Below are 16,668 nucleotides of genomic sequence, written 5' to 3' on the forward strand. Positions count from 1 at the left end.
TTGGACAGGGGGCCTATGTAGCTGGCGGCTAAATATCGTCTCTTCGAGATAACTGGGGCCAGATATGGGAGGTGGATATTTTGACTCGAGTAAATAACAGGGGCCCTGTGTAGGTGTCTATTTCACCTCTTGGAGATAACTGGGGCCTGATATGGGGGTGGCTATTTTTCACTTGAGTAGATAACAGGGGCCCTGTGTAGGTGTCTATTTCACCTCTTGGAGATAACTGGGGCCTGATAAGGGGGTGGCTATTTTTCACTTGAGTAGATAACAGGGGCCCTGTGTAGGTGTCTATTTCACTTCTTGGAGATAACTGGGGCCTGATATGGGAGGTGACTTTTTTTACTTGAGTATATAACAGGGGCCCTGTGTAGGTGGCTATTTCATCTTTTAGAGATGACAGTTTGACTTAACATATGGACTATAACTAAGAAAAGACTCTCTAAAAAGTTTAACCTACCACAAATGTATGGTTGATCGGTGGTCCGATCTCATCTTCAATCTTAATGGCGCTCTCTCCACGGACATTGCCACTGAAGATGATAGGGTCATCTGGACTCGATACACTGCAATCAAGAAGGACAAGTGTAAACTGACCTCAGTCTAAATCAGGGCTGACATTCACATACAGGCATGCATTGAGAAGTAAGTGAAATACTGTTTGACAGAACTGATGAACTGTATTTTGCAAAGAAGGTTTTCTTCATATTGTCTCAGTCTCCTCAAGCCTTTGTCAACATTGGTCTGGGTGGTCATCAGTGGTTAGAACCACTGTCAGGTTTGGGTCAGGTTAGGGTATGGGGACGTCAGTGTCAGATCTGGTTCGGGTTAGGGTATGGGGGTCAGTGTCAGATCTGGTTCGGGTTAGGGTATGGGGGTCAGTGTCAGATCTGGTTCGGGTTAGGGTATGGGGGTCAGTGTCAGATCTGGTTTGGGTTAGGGTATGGGGTCAGTGTCAGATCTGGTTGCCAGGGTATGGGGGTCAGTGGTAGGGGTATGGGGGTCAGTGTCAGATCTGGTTCAAGGTTAGGGTATGGGATCAGGTCAGATCTGGTTGTCAGGGTTTGGGTATGGGGTCAGGTCTGGTTCAGGTTTGGTTCTATTTGGGTATGGGGGTCAGGGGCAGATCTGGGTCAGGTTTGGGTATGTATTTGGGACAGATCTGGTTCAGGTTCGGGTATGGGGATCAGGGCCAGATCTGGTTCAGGTTTGGGTATGGGGTCAGGGCCAGGGTCAGGTCTGGTTCAGGTTTGGGTATGGGGGTCAGGGTCAGATCTCCTTCGGTTTAGGATATGGCATCAGGGCCAGATCTGGGTCAGGCTTGGGTATGGGGTCAGGGCCAGATCTGGTTCGGGTTAGGGTATGGTGGTCAGGGCCAGATCTGGTTCAGGTTTGGGTATGGGGGTCAGGGTCAGATCTGGTTCAGGTTTGCGTATGGGGTCAGGGCCAGATCTCCTTCGGTTTAGGATATGGCATCAGGGCCAGATCTGGGTCAGGCTTGGGTATGGGGTCAGGGCCAGATCTGGTTCAGGTTTGGGTATGGAGGTCAGGGTCAGATCTGGTCAGGTTAGGGTATTGGGGTCAGATTTGGTTCAGGTTAGGGTATAGGGGGTCAGGGTCAGGGTCAGGTTAGAGGATGGAGGTTAGATTGGGTTATGGGGTCAGAGTCAGGTCAGGGACGGGGTCAGGGCTAGAGTCCAGTCAGAATCAGATTAAAGTCTGGTCATGGTCTGTGAGTTGTGGTGTCTGCAGCTTCAGGATCTTAATGGTCAGGGTGTTGACTGATGAGTTCTGATGGTCGGGGCAGTGGTTGATATAGTCCAGCAATATCAAATATACTCACCCATTGACGGTCATCTCAGCAATAATTATGACACGGAAACTCATTGTGTGTAGGTCATTTTCTGGAGTTGTTTCTGTGCTGGATCTGTAGAACAGAAAACACTGGGTGAAGCAGTACTCTAGGTTACAAGAACTACGTTATACAGAAACACTATTGTGTCAACTGCTGGATCTGTAGAACAGAAAACACTGGGTGAAGCAGTACTCTAGGTTACAAGAACTACGTTATACAGAAACACTATTGTGTCAACTGCTGGATCTGTAGAACAGAAAACACTGGGTGAAGCAGAACTCTAGGTTACAAGAACTACGTTATACAGAAACACTATTGTGTCAACTGCTGGATCTGTAGAACAGAAAACACTGGGTGAAGCAGTACTCTAGGTTACAAGAACTACGTTATACAGAAACACTATTGTGTCAACTGCTGGATCTGTAGAACAGAAAACACTGGGTGAAGCAGTACTCTAGGTTACAAGAACTACGTTATACAGAACTATTGAAAGTCACTGCTGGATCTGTAGATTGAAGCAGTACTCTAGGTCAACTGTGTCAACTGCTGGATCTGTAGAACAGAAAACATCAGTACTCTAGGTTACAAGAACTATGTTATACAGAAACACTATTGTGTCAACTGCTGGATCTGTAGAACAGAAAACACTGGGTGAAGCAGTACTCTAGGTTACAAGAACTATGTTATACAGAAACACTATTGTGTCAACTGCTGGATCTGTAGAACAGAAAACACTGGGTGAAGCAGTACTCTAGGTTACAAGAACTATGTTATACAGAAACACTATTGTGTCAACTGCTGGATCTGTAGAACAGAAAACACTGGGTGAAGCAGTACTCTAGGTTACAAGAAACACTATTGTGTCGTTATCTGTAGAACAGAAACACTATTGTGTCAACTGCTGGGTGAAGCAGTCTGGTTACAAAAAACAGAAACACTATTGTGTCACTGGATCTGTGAGAGCACTAGTAAGCAGTCTAGGTTACAAGAACTATGTTATACAGAAACACTATTGTGTCAACTGCTGGATCTGTAGAACAGAAAACACTGGGTGAAGCAGTACTCTAGGTTACAAGAACTACGTTATACAGAAACACTATTGTGTCAACTGCTGGATCTGTAGAACAGAAAACACTGGAAGCAGTACTCTAGGTTACAAGAACTACGTATACAGAAACACTATTGTGTCAACTGCTGGATCTGTAGAACAGAAAACACTGGGTGAAGCAGTGGTTACAAGAACACGTTATACAGAAACACTATTGTGTCAACTGCTGGATCTGTAGAACAGAAAACACTGGTGAAGCAGTACTAGGTTACAAGAACTACGTTATACAGAAACACTATTGTGTCAACTGCTGGATCTGTAGAACAGAAAACACTGGGTGAAGCAGTACTCTAGGTTACAAGAACTACATTATACAGAAACACTATTGTGTCAACTGCTGGATCTGTAGAACAGAAAACACTGGGTGAAGCAGTACTCTAGGTTACAAGAACTATGTTATTCTTGTAGCCACACAAAAACAGAAACACTATTGTGTCAACTGCTCCATGTAAAACATTCCAGGCTAATAATCTTCCATTCAATGCAGAAGTCACAGAGACGGCGGAACACAATCAGCTCTCACTGACCAGAGAGTAGCAGTATAACAAAACTATTGATGTATAGCGATTGTTTGGCCTAACATTGTCCTATTTTAACAGAAAGTTGAAAATGATAATAGTATTATTGATAGTATCCATAACACTTAATAATTTCAATAGGTGCAAATAGGTTGTCGATCAAACAGAAACTATGACTGACAACCATCAGTTTTAATAGTGGATTAGCAAACCTGCTCTGTGTTGATAAGAAAGGATTGGACATCAGGTTAGAGTTACTTCCCTTTGGTTTTATCAGCAACAGGGAGGTAAATGGCTGACTTTGACATTTGCAACAATACTTTATTCATTTCTGTTACATTGCTTCATGTAACTGTCAAGCCTTACAGTTGGTTTAATACTGTCACAAATACTATGGCAATAGTGTGGAGTACTGCAATGAAATCACAACAGTTCAAACAGACCCAATAGTCAACCCTACCAGAGTCCTAGTTGCCAGTCCCTTTGGGCACCTTGTATGACAAGCTCAGGGTGTCTGTAACTATTTTAAGCCAGACTCCCATGTGAGTTGAAGTGTCAGTCAGTTGGGCTTTACTCTACTGGGATAAACACTGCCTAAAACGCAGAGGACACAACTAGGCATTACCCCTGTGAGGCCCCCGTGGTAAAATGAGTGAATGCTTTAACCAGTAGGAGTGAGTGAGTGAGTTTAGTTTTACGCCTAACTCAGCAATATTGCAGCTATATGGCGGCTTAACCAGTAGGATGAATGTAACACTGAAGATACTCACGTGTTTGCCCATACGATGATCTGGTGGTCTTCCTGTGAGGGCTGCAGCTTGGACGAGTCCATCTTCACTATGAAACTGACAAAGTTATCCTTGGGGAGCGGGTTGCCGATATCGCCACACTCGATCAGGGATTTATTGCCCTCCACTGTGTCACACTTCACATCGGTGTCCTGGGAGTGCAATTCAATGTGTGAATAGTTCTCAGTACCAGTACTTGTTTGGTATTTACAGGAGAGGGTATTTATTAAATCAAACCTTTTGCAATTTTGGAACAAATGTATGCCCCTATATAATTAGTTTGTTTGTTGTCTAATGCCGCACACATCAATGTTCAATCTATATGGTGGTGGTCTCCATATGATCCAGTGATCAACATCATGAGCATATCATCAGCAAGTCTGACCACCCGATCCCAATATTCGCCTCTTACAACAAAACCAATTCTGACCTGGATCTACGCAGGTTGGTTTTAGTTTAATCCTTTAAGAGGCATAGTAAATGGGGCAAATTCGTCTACTCTCATCACTACGCACATTTATTGGCTACAAGCTCTACACCACAAGCCATCTTCACTTATCAATACCCACAAGAACCAGTTCTACCCCTCATGGCCAATATGGGAATTCTACTGATGGGGCCAAAGTGGTCTACTCTTTCAGAGAGACGGAGCAGATGGACCATCTCTACCAATGGGGACCAGGGCGTCATGACAGCATCATGGAGCGTGTACCTTGTTGGTTGCGTCAAGCGTGTCGCGGCCCTGGTAGTGGAGCGTCTCCGGCTTCTTTATGTACACCCTTGTCAGGTAGGCTGCTTCCTCTACGTTGCGGACTGTCATTGTCAATGTGATAACATCCTGATCGCCCTGGCTCAGAACGTAACGTCCAGAAGAATCCCTGTACAGTACAAATATTGCAATAATGTTATATCTTTATCAATATATTAATGACAATATATGATATTAACTTTTCATCATAAACTCTGGGATACTGGTATCTGATCCTTGAACTCTTCGAGGTCCCATTTGCTGTGTAAATGTTTCATAACAAAGTGATGAAATATTTGTTCAAGCAATTATCAGTAATACAGTGATTGTGACTTAAGAAACCCCCAAAACCAAACTTATGATCTAACGAGATTTTAAACTGTATGGTAGCCTCGTAGTTAAAGTGTTTGCTTGTCACACCAAAGACCTGGATACAAGAAGTATCCCCAGGTAGAAGGTGAGTTGAAATTGGGTTTTAAGTCGTGCTTGAGAATATTTCGCTCATATGACGACGTGCATGCGTGTGTATGTGTATGAGCGGCTGCTTGTACTAGCCCAGAATGAAACTGGTTTTATAGTGCTAGCCCACTGAGATACCATGCCGCAGTGAAGCATGAATACCCCACTCAGACACATTATACTGACTCCGAGCCGACCAGTTGTACCCATTAATGCCGAGTGCCAGGTAGGGACCAACAAGTACCATATTTTAACGTCTTTTGGTTTGACGCGGTCGGGGATCGAACCCGCGACCTTCCGCTCTCTGGGCGGACGCTCTAACCACTACACCACGGCGACGGTCATCCCCAGGTAGAAAACTGTTGATGGGTTAGGTAACTTACATAGGAAGGTCAAGGCTGGCCTCAAACTGGAGGTTGCTGTTACATTCTCCCTCGCAGTCCTTGACAAACTCCACCTGAAATAAAGGGCAATGGTAGAGCTACGTTCTCAATATGATAAAGGGTTAGCCTTTTATCCTCAATAGAGGACAAAATCTACAGGTTCCTTTAGGGCGGTGGGGTAGGCTAGTGGTTAAAGTGTTCGCTTGTCACGCCGAAGACCCGGGTTCGATTCCCCACATGGGTACAATGTTTGAAGCCCATTTCTGGTGTCCCCCACTGTGATATTGCCGGAATATTGCTAAAAGCTGCACAAAACTAAACTCATTCACTCACTTCAAGTTCCTTTGGCCATATATACGGTGAAACCTGCCAACACCGGCACCTGTCTAATCAGGCACACTGTAAAAACCGGCATAAAAGAGTGATTCCGCCATTTTACAACGATATTATAATCATGAAAACATTGTGTAATCCGGCACCTGTCTATTCCGTATTCCAGCACGACTTTCCAGTCCCAACAAGCAATTTTAACTGTAATTGTAAACCAAAAGTCACTGTGTTCTTTAACCTGATTGGTTGAAAATCGTGATCAAATGGTATTCGATTCCCGGAAATTTGCTGCGTATTAATACATACAAACATCGCTCACACCATTGTATTGTTACGTCGTCAGCAGTGATGACGTTATTCAAATCATATTGTGACGTAAAGTCCGAATGATGTCACAAATGAGCTGTTCCAGATGCTACCATGAGACAGTCGAAACAGCAGGTTGATGACATTTCACTGCTGTACCCATACACGATGTCAATGAGTGCAGACACAAAAACGTGTGTGGACCTTTTGGTTTACTTTTGTGTTTACAATGTCGATAAACATCATGTGTTGGCCAATTTCCGGGTGTTATTGAGTATTTGAAGCACGGGAATATTCCATTTGAAACCTCCGGCTAACGCCGTCGGTTCCAAATGAATTCCCCTGCTTCAAATACTCAATAACACCAGGAAATTGGCCAACACATGATGTTTATCTCCTAATTAACACTGTCTAAACCGGCATGGGTAAGAGTAGTCCAATCAAGGACTCACAATCCAATACACTAATTAATCCTCTTGGCACGCTAGATAATCAGGAAGTAGTGATTGCGCGGTGAATCAAACGCTCTAAGCCGGCATGGGTATGAGCAGTCCAATCAAGGTCCCTTAATCGAATACACTCCTCTCGGCACACCATATTATACAGATAAAGAGACTGACGAGTGTAAATGGCAGCCATGTTGGAAAATGATCGTAACTGTCTAAACCGGCATTTTATTTCGGTCCTGTGGGGTGCCGGTTTAGACAGGTTTCACTGTATTCTAAACCCATTGTTGTTGTTGTTTAATGTTGTAGTGACCAGGATTCCAGCTACAACAGCCTGTAACTGGTCATACCTACCTGACAACCTAATCCAACCATCTACACCCATAATATTCAGCTATATGACAAGGGCTGTAAATAACCGAGTCCAGACCAGACAGTCCACTGATTGATACCATAAGCATTGTACAAGGAAACATCTTAAGACAAACCAAAATGTTTAGTCATCTCTTACAACCAGCATATATGAGGTGAGGTGAGGTGAGGTGAGGTGAAATTGGATTTTACGTCGTGCTTGAGAATATTTTGCTCATATGACGACGTGCATGCGTGTGTATGTGTATGTGCAGCTGCTTGTACTAGCCCAGACTTAAGCTGGTTTTATAGTGCTAGCCCACCGAGATACCATGCCGCAGTGAAGCATGAATACCCCACTCAGACACATTATACTGACTCCGAGCCGACCAGTCCTTATTGCACCCATTAATGCCGAACGCCAGACAGGGACCAACAAGAACCAAATTTTAACGTCTTTTGGTATGATGCGGTCGGGGATCGAACCCGCGACCTTCCACTCTCTGGGCAGACGCTCTAACCACTACACCACGGAGGCTGTCTACCAGCATATATGAATTCTAGCATGTAATCAACATGCCCAGGCAAGTAAGTTGCTTAAGCAACAGACAGTGCCCCTTGTGTTTATCACATACCATGGCGGTGAGTGCCGTCTTAGTTGTCTCCATCTCTGCCCCTGCAGTAGCGAGGATGGGGTAGTCGTTGATGTTGGGCAGGGGTTGTCCAGGCGTGGGGCGTGTGTAAGACAGTTCCTCCAACTTGTAGGAGATGTCGAAGATCAGTGGGTTCAGTTTGTCTTGGAATGCGTCCTGAAACACACCAATGTCTCTTATGAAATTACAAAAAGTAAAATGGCTACAAACTATGCATTAACCAAACAACATCAGAAGACATGATCCCATTTGATACCCTTGATTTCCACATGGTATCATTTGATACCCTAGATTTCCACATTGTCCCATTTGATACCCTAAATGTCCATATGAACTCATTTGATACCCTTGATTTCCACACAGATCCATTTGATACCCTTGATTCCCACATTGTCCCATTTGATACCCTAAATGTACATATGAACTCATTTGATACCCTAGATTTCCACACAGATCCATTTGATACCCTTGATTTCCATACTGTCCCATTTGATACCCTAAATGTCCATATGAACTAATTTGATACCCTTGATTTCCACACAGATCCATTTGATACCCTTGATTTCCACATTGTCCCATTTGATACCCTAAATGTCCATATGAACTCATTTGATACCCTAGATTTCGGACACAGATCCATTTGATACCCTTGATTTCCACACAGATCCATTTGATACCCTTGATTTCCACAGCCATATTTGAAAATCTAGAGCTAAAGGGTCTCATTTGATACCCTAGGGTGACACACTGTTCCACTTGATAATCTTGAGTTACACACAGTCTTACTAGATACCTTACTCAACGCGTGATTTCAATACCTGACTGAAAATAGCATTGCACAGCATCCATGGTGAACATACATGAATCTACTCACCTCGAGATAAGCAATCTCCCTGGTACACCTCGGCCGGGGGTTTGTTTGTTGGCGAAGGGTCAGAGTGTCTTCCTTTATACGGCCATTAGCTTCAGATGGGTTTTTCAATAAAACTCGAGAAATACTTCTTGACTTCTCGGTTTCTATCTTGTAGACAATTCTGGGTCGGTTTGTAAAGCTGGAATTGAAATGAATAATGCATATCAATAATGAGCGCAGCTTGTTTTCACTGAGCACAAAACATTCAGTAAAACATCACTTCTTTTTGTTTCCTAAATAACGGACTGACAGTGTGCTCCTAGGTCACGGCTGATGGCACAGCAGGAAATTGGCTTGGAATTCAAATTCAGTAAAATAATTGTTAATCTTCTCAAAAATGATACATCTACATAAGTGAGGAAAAATTATTTCCAAATAAAGGGAGGTGGGGTGGGCAGTGGTTAGGTTGTGGTTAAAGTGAGCAGTTGTCACACCAAAGACCTGGGTTCAATTCCTCATATGGGTACAATGTGTGATCCTCATTTCTTTTGCAATGAGATTGCGGAAATATTGCTGAAAATGGCGAAAAACCATCCTCAATCAGTGTCATTATGATCATGTCTTATATCACATCAGTCAATTCAATCAATTGCCACAAGACACTATACGACCTAAAATAGTTGTCAACAAGGTAAACATTTTCACCTTTTCTGGGGTTCAGCCTTGAAACTGAGGCAAATGGTGATTTGAATACAGTGTTTCTGAACGCCAGTATCAAACTGGCATGATGGGGGCTGGGACAGGTCAATCATCTTGGGTTCCAGGGTCACATTGGAAATCAGATGGATGATTGGTCGCGCCCTGATCAGGGAAACTTCATTGGATTCGTACGACCCGACCAGCAGGTCTGGGTAGCCGTTGCTGTCCAGGTCCATTCCGCCAGACAGAGAGTGGCCAAAAGATTCCAGATTGGAGCTGGGGAGTTCTTCTGCCGTGATTCTCTGTAATGAAAGGTTTGTTTGAACGGTTTGTTTCTCATTTTATGCGCTACTAAGCAATATTCGTCACGATATGGCTGTGATATTGCCGATGTGACGTTAAATATTAACTCACTCACTCACTAAGCAATATTATATTTTACAGCCACTCAAAAATGACAACTGTGTGTTATTTGTTTCTATTCACATGCCCATATTCTAGTAATCAGCTTGTAAATAATAAGGTCTGGACCAAACAATGTCGTGACAGATATTGTGAGCAATGCCTTCCAGGTATTATAAAAGAAACAGAAATCATAGATGTCAATGAATCTAATAACCCGACCCATTTAGTTGTGTGTTACGACCCACACACAACTGCTTGGTAATTTTTCAAACCCAGAATCTCACCTGTGCAAACTTCTCTACGACTCCTTTCTTGGAGCCATGGAAGATGTAGACAGTGCCGTTCCCCTCATATGGAGCACCCACAGCGAAGTCTGAAACAGTCATCACAACCATCATCCCAGTATAACAAACTTCAGAACAAAACCCTTTCTTAGAATTACTGAGTGAGTGAGTTAGTTTTGATTAATGCCACTTTGTACCCACTCTATCCAGACTCTCAGCAGGTCCCTACAATACCGCAGACATGCAACAGGGCACCTACTCTATCCCAGACTCCTAACAGGTACCACTCCCAACTGGGCACAGACTCTACCCAGACTCCCCACTGGGTACAGAATCTACCCAGACTCCTAACAGGTACCACTCCCAACAGGGCACCTACTCTATCCCAGACTCCTAACAGGTACCACTCCCAACTGGGCACAGACTCTACCCAGACTCCCCACAGGGCACATATACCACTCCCAACAGGGCACCTACTCACCACAGACTCCTAACAGGGCACCTACTCTAGCCCAAACTCCCAAAAGTACACTTTACCCCAGACTCCCAACAGGGCACCAACTCTACCTCAAACTCCAAACAGGGCACATACTCTATCCCAAACTCCAAACAGTACACTTTACCCCACACTCCCTACAGGTCACCTACTCTACCCCCAGACTCCTAACAGGGCACATACAATACCCCAGACTCCCAACAGGTCACCTACTCTACCTCAAACTCCAAACAGGGCACATACTCTACCCCAAACTCCCAACAGTACACTTTACCCCACACTCCCTACAGGGCACCTACTCTACCCCAAACTCCCAACAGTACACTTTATCCCACACTCCCAACAGGGCACCTACTCTACCCCAAACTCCCAACAGGGACTGCTATAGCTTACCTTGGTAGCCATCTCCATTTAGGTCTCCGGCCTTGCTGAGACTGAAGCCAAACCTGGCGTGTTCACACTGAAGTTTCCGACATTCCTGGTCGTTCATCTGCCGGCTGAGGATCACGATGGGTTCTGTGTACTTGTTCAACTAATGATGATAAAAAAAAACAAATAACAATAACAGTGACAACAACTACAGACATCTGGGGTTTCTGAACTAAGTTACCTAGCTTCTTTGAGTGGCATTTTAGAAGTTGGGAAGTACATTTTAGAACAAACTTTATGGATAACAACTCACGAATAAAAAGAAGTTGTTATCCATAAAGTTTGTTCTATATAAGTTACCTAGGAAGACAAACTGAGAAAACTTCATCATTGGTAACCATGGTAACTTTCTTGCTGCCACTTACTGCAGTTCCTCCACCCAGATAGATATAGATGGCACCGCCAACATTGGTATCGTGGTAGAATGGAGCTCCGACTATAAGATCATCATATCTGAAAGTACATATCAAATGAAACCATTTTTTATGTACACTGAATACATACACACACCAACACACAACTAAGAACAAAATGAAAAAACATGAGTTGTTATTGGAAATTACCATGTACTATCAATGTTGAGTCAGGTGTTAGTTTGTACAGACTTGTACATTATTTCAGTTGTATCATGGTATGTTAGCTTAAAGAAACAGTGAGTGAGTGAGTGAGTGAGTGAGTGGTGAGTGAGTGAGTGAGTGAGTGAGTGAGTGAGTGAGTGAGTTTGGTTTTATGCCGCTTTTAGCAATATTCCAGCAATATCTGAAATGGGCTTCACACATTTTGCCCATGTGGGGAATTGAACCCGGGTCTTCGGCGTGACGAGTGAACGCATTAACCACTAGGCTACCCCACCGCCCCCTTAATGAAACAGTCTCAGCAATCTTAAAGAAATAAAAGACATCACTTACTTGTCATTGTTCAAATTGATCGTCAGCAGGTCATGTCCGAATGATGAAAAGTCTCTCTTGCCCTTTATGATCTGGTTTTCAGCATACAGGAGATTTCGGCCTGGGATCTGTGAGAAGATGACGATCTCTCCCGTCTGCCCAGAGCGGGGGGCACCTGCTATGTAGTACTTCTGATTCGACTGATCAAATACTCCGCTGGTCACAGAATAACCTGTAAAAGTAAGAAAGCATCATCAAGGATGGAGTGAGTGATGGAGTATGGTTTAATCTGTTCAAAATGCTGCATGACTCCAATGAAAACCACAAGTGTGGGTGCTGTGCTGAAATTAAACCCCAACATATTCATGTTTTGCTGTGCCCAGAGTAAAAAATAATGTAATTTTTTTGAAGTAAAATTGATATTTTATACTTATCCTGACTCATGATCTTTTGCTTCTCTCCCTTTCCCTTTTGAATGGTAGTGGAACACTTGAATCCCTTGAAGTTCCCGAAGCGGACGTAACAATACACTCACCCACGAGTTACCTCCCTAGCCCTTTCACGCGTAAACCATATCATATGACGTGTCCATACTTGTCACTCTCTCATGAGTCAGGATAAGGAAAAATAACCTAAATAAACATGTAGCAAAGCAATTTGCATGAAATGTCATGTGACGCATCCGGTAATGTTAATTTAGTTCCAATCTGTCACAAAGATCTGTTTCAGAATTATAGCATTTGGAGCTAAAATACTTCTGGTTAATGAGGACTCCCATCATCAGGTTTTCACACGTCCCCAGCACAACCGTCTCAGACGAGTTCGGGTTTCAGGGGCTGCACTCACCAAGGTAAGCGTACTTGTCCACAGGGGGTTTGGGTTCTGTAGGAGATGGGGAATCCCCTTCTGTCGGCACTGGGGTGTAGTAGAAGGACTTGTCTGCTCCAAGCACCTCACTCATGTTCCCCTTGAACATCACACCACGCCAGTCAAACGACCCAGGAGCTCCCATTATGAAACCATCATCCTGTAAGATAAATTGTGAAATCGTATACCGAAAATGTAATTTTTATGATAAACCCCCCACCTCACCTCACATCACCTCAGTATATTACATGACATGTCAGCTTAATGCTAACAAATGGTAGATGGTTACACTTTTGGTGATAACCACAAGTGACAGTGTAGTGTTGACAAAGAAAGGGTAAAAGGGTAACTCAGGAGCTCATATAAACTCAGTCAATGTATCTTGGAACAATAAAGGGAAACTACTCTGTATACCAAGTATCAGTGTACCATCCACCATAATTCATGTTGTGTTTTCATTACTGGGACAACATGAATAATAATAGTAATTATATCAAAAGGACAAGTATAAAAACTCAATCACTGGGTCCTGACACAACAAAGGGACACGACTCTAAACACAACATGTGCATTGACCACCCACCTTTAACAACATGCCGCTGACGCCGGCCTGACACACACCGAACTGCCGATGTAGCTGCTCCACAGGACGTCCCAAACATGGCCGCCACTTCTCCTGGTAGTCCAAGGACTGTAGTAGGGTGTAGCACATTCCCAGCCCATAGTTGCTTCGCATGTAGCGGTGAGCGCAGGCCTGACATACAAACAATGATCATTAAACAATCGAAAATCAATGAAGGCCTTTCTTTGTTATTACTCAAGTTCACAGACCACCTGCCCTAAGTGTACTAAATGTGAAATACAAATAAATTGTGAGTTCCTTTACCACCTAATTCCAAGAAAAGCAATTCAATGTTACTTGACAGGGAAAGGGAGGTAACTCCAAACACCATATTCAAAGCATTCTAGATAATTATTACCAATTATAAATACATGATGCTAATTCATTCCTATAACAGCATTTCAGTTTTATGGAATTGTTGATTTGTCAGAGGAAGCCTTGTTGTGGGACTTACACTTTAGAAGACCTGTCATACCAGGCAGCAAGATCCTATTGCTTGTACAACTAGTTATAGTTAATACAGACTTATGTTGAAAATCAGAGGATTTTATGGTGTGACGATTGCAATAATGTAGAATTTATGACAGGGTTGTCATAGAGGGGTGTGCATAGGAAGCACATGATCTCCATCACACCTGATGCAACGTCACATACTAAACAGTGCCACTTGTGATGGTAGAAATAATTTGTGATATTACTGATATTACCAGTGTAGGAAAGATAGCCCGTCCCAACGTCCGAGACGGGTGAATTTTGTGGAGGAGGGGTTAAAAAAATATCTAGTCCGTCCTCATGTCGGGTCAATTTTAGCAAACCAATGACATATATATAATGATTATAACCTTTTTGAATATTTACTGCCGAAGGTGTTTTATTTATATTTGGAGGACAGGCTAGATTTTGGCAGGACTGGTAAAAAATTTGACCTGCCAGTCCTGTGGACAGGCTAGATTTTCTACATCTTTCCTACACTGATATTACTCACCTTAATATGAGAGAGTCGACAGCTAATTGTCTATACAAAACGACACCTACCAACACGTTCCGTCCCTTTCCCTGACTCTGGACCACGACTCCAAGCCACTGGTCCGTCATGTTTTCTTCCTTGTCCGGTAAAGAATCTGAAAAAAAAAAAAAAAAAAATTAAATGTTTACATGTTTACCATCTTCATAAATTATTTCTGCTCTTCTAAGCCAAACACCCTGATTTACGCAACACTAATAACAGCCATCCAATCAAATGACACACATATGATTACCATATATGACCGTCTATAAGCCGACCCCATGGATAAGCCGACCCCCAAACTTGACCCTCAAAATCAGTGTCAAAATCATATCTCTCATGGATAGGCCGACCCCCCGCGATGGGTCGCGGCCAACAGAGACCAGAGTACCCGGTAAGTATGTTCCATCAACGATGAGACACCATTACGAGAATATTACATAATAAAGATTACCGGTGTTTGTTTACCTTTTTTTAACGATCACTGCTTGCATCAACAACGAGACGCCATTTGGAAAGTGGATATACAGCGTAAGTGTTGGTGAGAATATTACATAATAAAGATTACCGGTGTATTGTGGCAACATGTGTTTGTGTTCCTTTTTATCTCCCGACGATCACTGCTTGCATCAACAACGAGACGCCATTTTGTGAAATCGGTGAGTATGGAAATGTGAACCCAAGAGAAAAAGTACAATCGGTAAATAAAAACTGAAGTCAACTTTTGTTTCAAAATATATTATTTAAGTGTCCATATTTCATCTATATATATATGACAATAAGAAAAATAGTCCACTAACAATAAACACTGACATTTCTGCAAGAGAGTTCTGAGATTTTCACAAGTCATCGGCCGTAAACCCATCAAATTCCGTGTCACTGTCCTCCTCATATACTGTAAGTCGATCCACATTATTCAAAGAATTCACTGTCATATATATTGTGTCTACTCACGGATCTAAAACGGAAGTGTAGTTGACAGAAAATGCATAATATATTTTGCTTCTAAATATCATATTTATTGTAGCAACAAACTGGCTTTGCTTATTTTACCCCATTCAACAATCACAAACTGATTACGCATACTCCATGTCACGTGCTTACCACGCTCATGATGGTCCAGATAACCTTAGTGTTGATTATATATTTTTTACATAAAAACTATTACACAATGCTAGGATATATTTCTTTGGGTTAAATAATAGTATTCAATCAATAGAATTCATCCCGCTATATTATTGTGCATGTTTGAACTTGTTCATGGGAAACGTGTGCACAGCTGATTGCTATTTCCGCTTTGTGTATGAGACAAATACGCCACACAGTAATCTTAATTAATTTATAGAGCAAAACAAAAAAGTTTGACGAAAGCGTAACTCATGGATAAGACGCACCCTTCTACAGACTGCTTTTTTTGGTCCTCAAAATTCGGCTTATAGACGGTCATATACGGTAACTGCACCAGTCACAATGTTAACAGATCCAGATCACTGTTAACTTACAATATACAATGATAACTGCAGTGTTACCTGCTAAAGGTACAATGTTACCTTCCTCAGATACAGACAAAATACTAACTGTACTAGGGCTGGGACGGGTAACCTGGATACCCAGGACAGGTGGGTAATGAACTGGACCCGGATATCCTGTCTCAATACCCGGACCCGTTATGTTCTGTCTCAATACCCAGACAACTGACTGACTATGTTCATGTGACTAATAGATTAAACAATGTCATGTTATTCTTTCATGATCAAAAGGTTGTATTGTCTTTGAAAATTTAAACATAATTTACAGTCACTTCTTTTGAATATAATACATGGTTAAGATATTGAAAAACTCAAAATTTTAACCTCCGAGTTGAAGAATATATTGCCATTTCTTGTCAGAAATGAACATAACGGGTATCCGGGTAGGGTAGGGTAATAGGGAGTGGGGAACCTGGGTAGAAAATTTGGACCCGTCCCAGCCCTACACTGTACAATGTTAAATGTCTAAAGGAATCATAAAAGTCCAACTGACTGAAAGGTGCATCTTTGAGCTGTTCACAGTCATCCTCCAAGGTGCTGTCTGCAGGACACCTGTAGATGGCGCCACTTCTCTTTACTTGCAACAGAACTTCAGAATTGGCTTTCGGTGCTCCGATCAACAATCTGTAACACAACAGGGATAGGA

General features: G+C 42.7%; 1 protein-coding gene across 2 annotated transcripts in view; it reads right to left on the reverse strand.

The window, feature by feature from the left end:
- The window catches only part of LOC124280183 (integrin alpha-PS1-like), a 76,523-nt gene that overhangs the window by 19,462 nt on the left and 40,393 nt on the right, over positions 1 to 16,668 (reverse strand). For both annotated transcript variants that reach the window (XM_046716082.1, XM_046716081.1), the window contains exons 2-17: positions 16,516 to 16,646; positions 14,523 to 14,608; positions 13,449 to 13,619; positions 12,845 to 13,025; positions 12,020 to 12,230; positions 11,477 to 11,564; positions 11,076 to 11,214; positions 10,187 to 10,275; positions 9,504 to 9,799; positions 8,820 to 8,997; positions 7,928 to 8,101; positions 5,860 to 5,933; positions 4,982 to 5,147; positions 4,252 to 4,421; positions 1,844 to 1,927; positions 461 to 566 (exon numbers count right to left, since the gene is read on the reverse strand). In XM_046716082.1, coding sequence (XP_046572038.1) covers positions 461 to 566; positions 1,844 to 1,927; positions 4,252 to 4,421; positions 4,982 to 5,147; positions 5,860 to 5,933; positions 7,928 to 8,101; positions 8,820 to 8,997; positions 9,504 to 9,799; positions 10,187 to 10,275; positions 11,076 to 11,214; positions 11,477 to 11,564; positions 12,020 to 12,230; positions 12,845 to 13,025; positions 13,449 to 13,619; positions 14,523 to 14,608; positions 16,516 to 16,646 — 2,344 coding nt within the window. The remainder of the gene's footprint in view (positions 1 to 460; positions 567 to 1,843; positions 1,928 to 4,251; positions 4,422 to 4,981; positions 5,148 to 5,859; positions 5,934 to 7,927; positions 8,102 to 8,819; positions 8,998 to 9,503; positions 9,800 to 10,186; positions 10,276 to 11,075; positions 11,215 to 11,476; positions 11,565 to 12,019; positions 12,231 to 12,844; positions 13,026 to 13,448; positions 13,620 to 14,522; positions 14,609 to 16,515; positions 16,647 to 16,668) is intronic.

This window comes from Haliotis rubra, unplaced genomic scaffold, assembly GCF_003918875.1.
Source record: "Haliotis rubra isolate DU_JTF1 unplaced genomic scaffold, ASM391887v1 Scf261, whole genome shotgun sequence".
Classification (NCBI taxonomy): Eukaryota; Metazoa; Mollusca; class Gastropoda; order Lepetellida; family Haliotidae; genus Haliotis; species Haliotis rubra.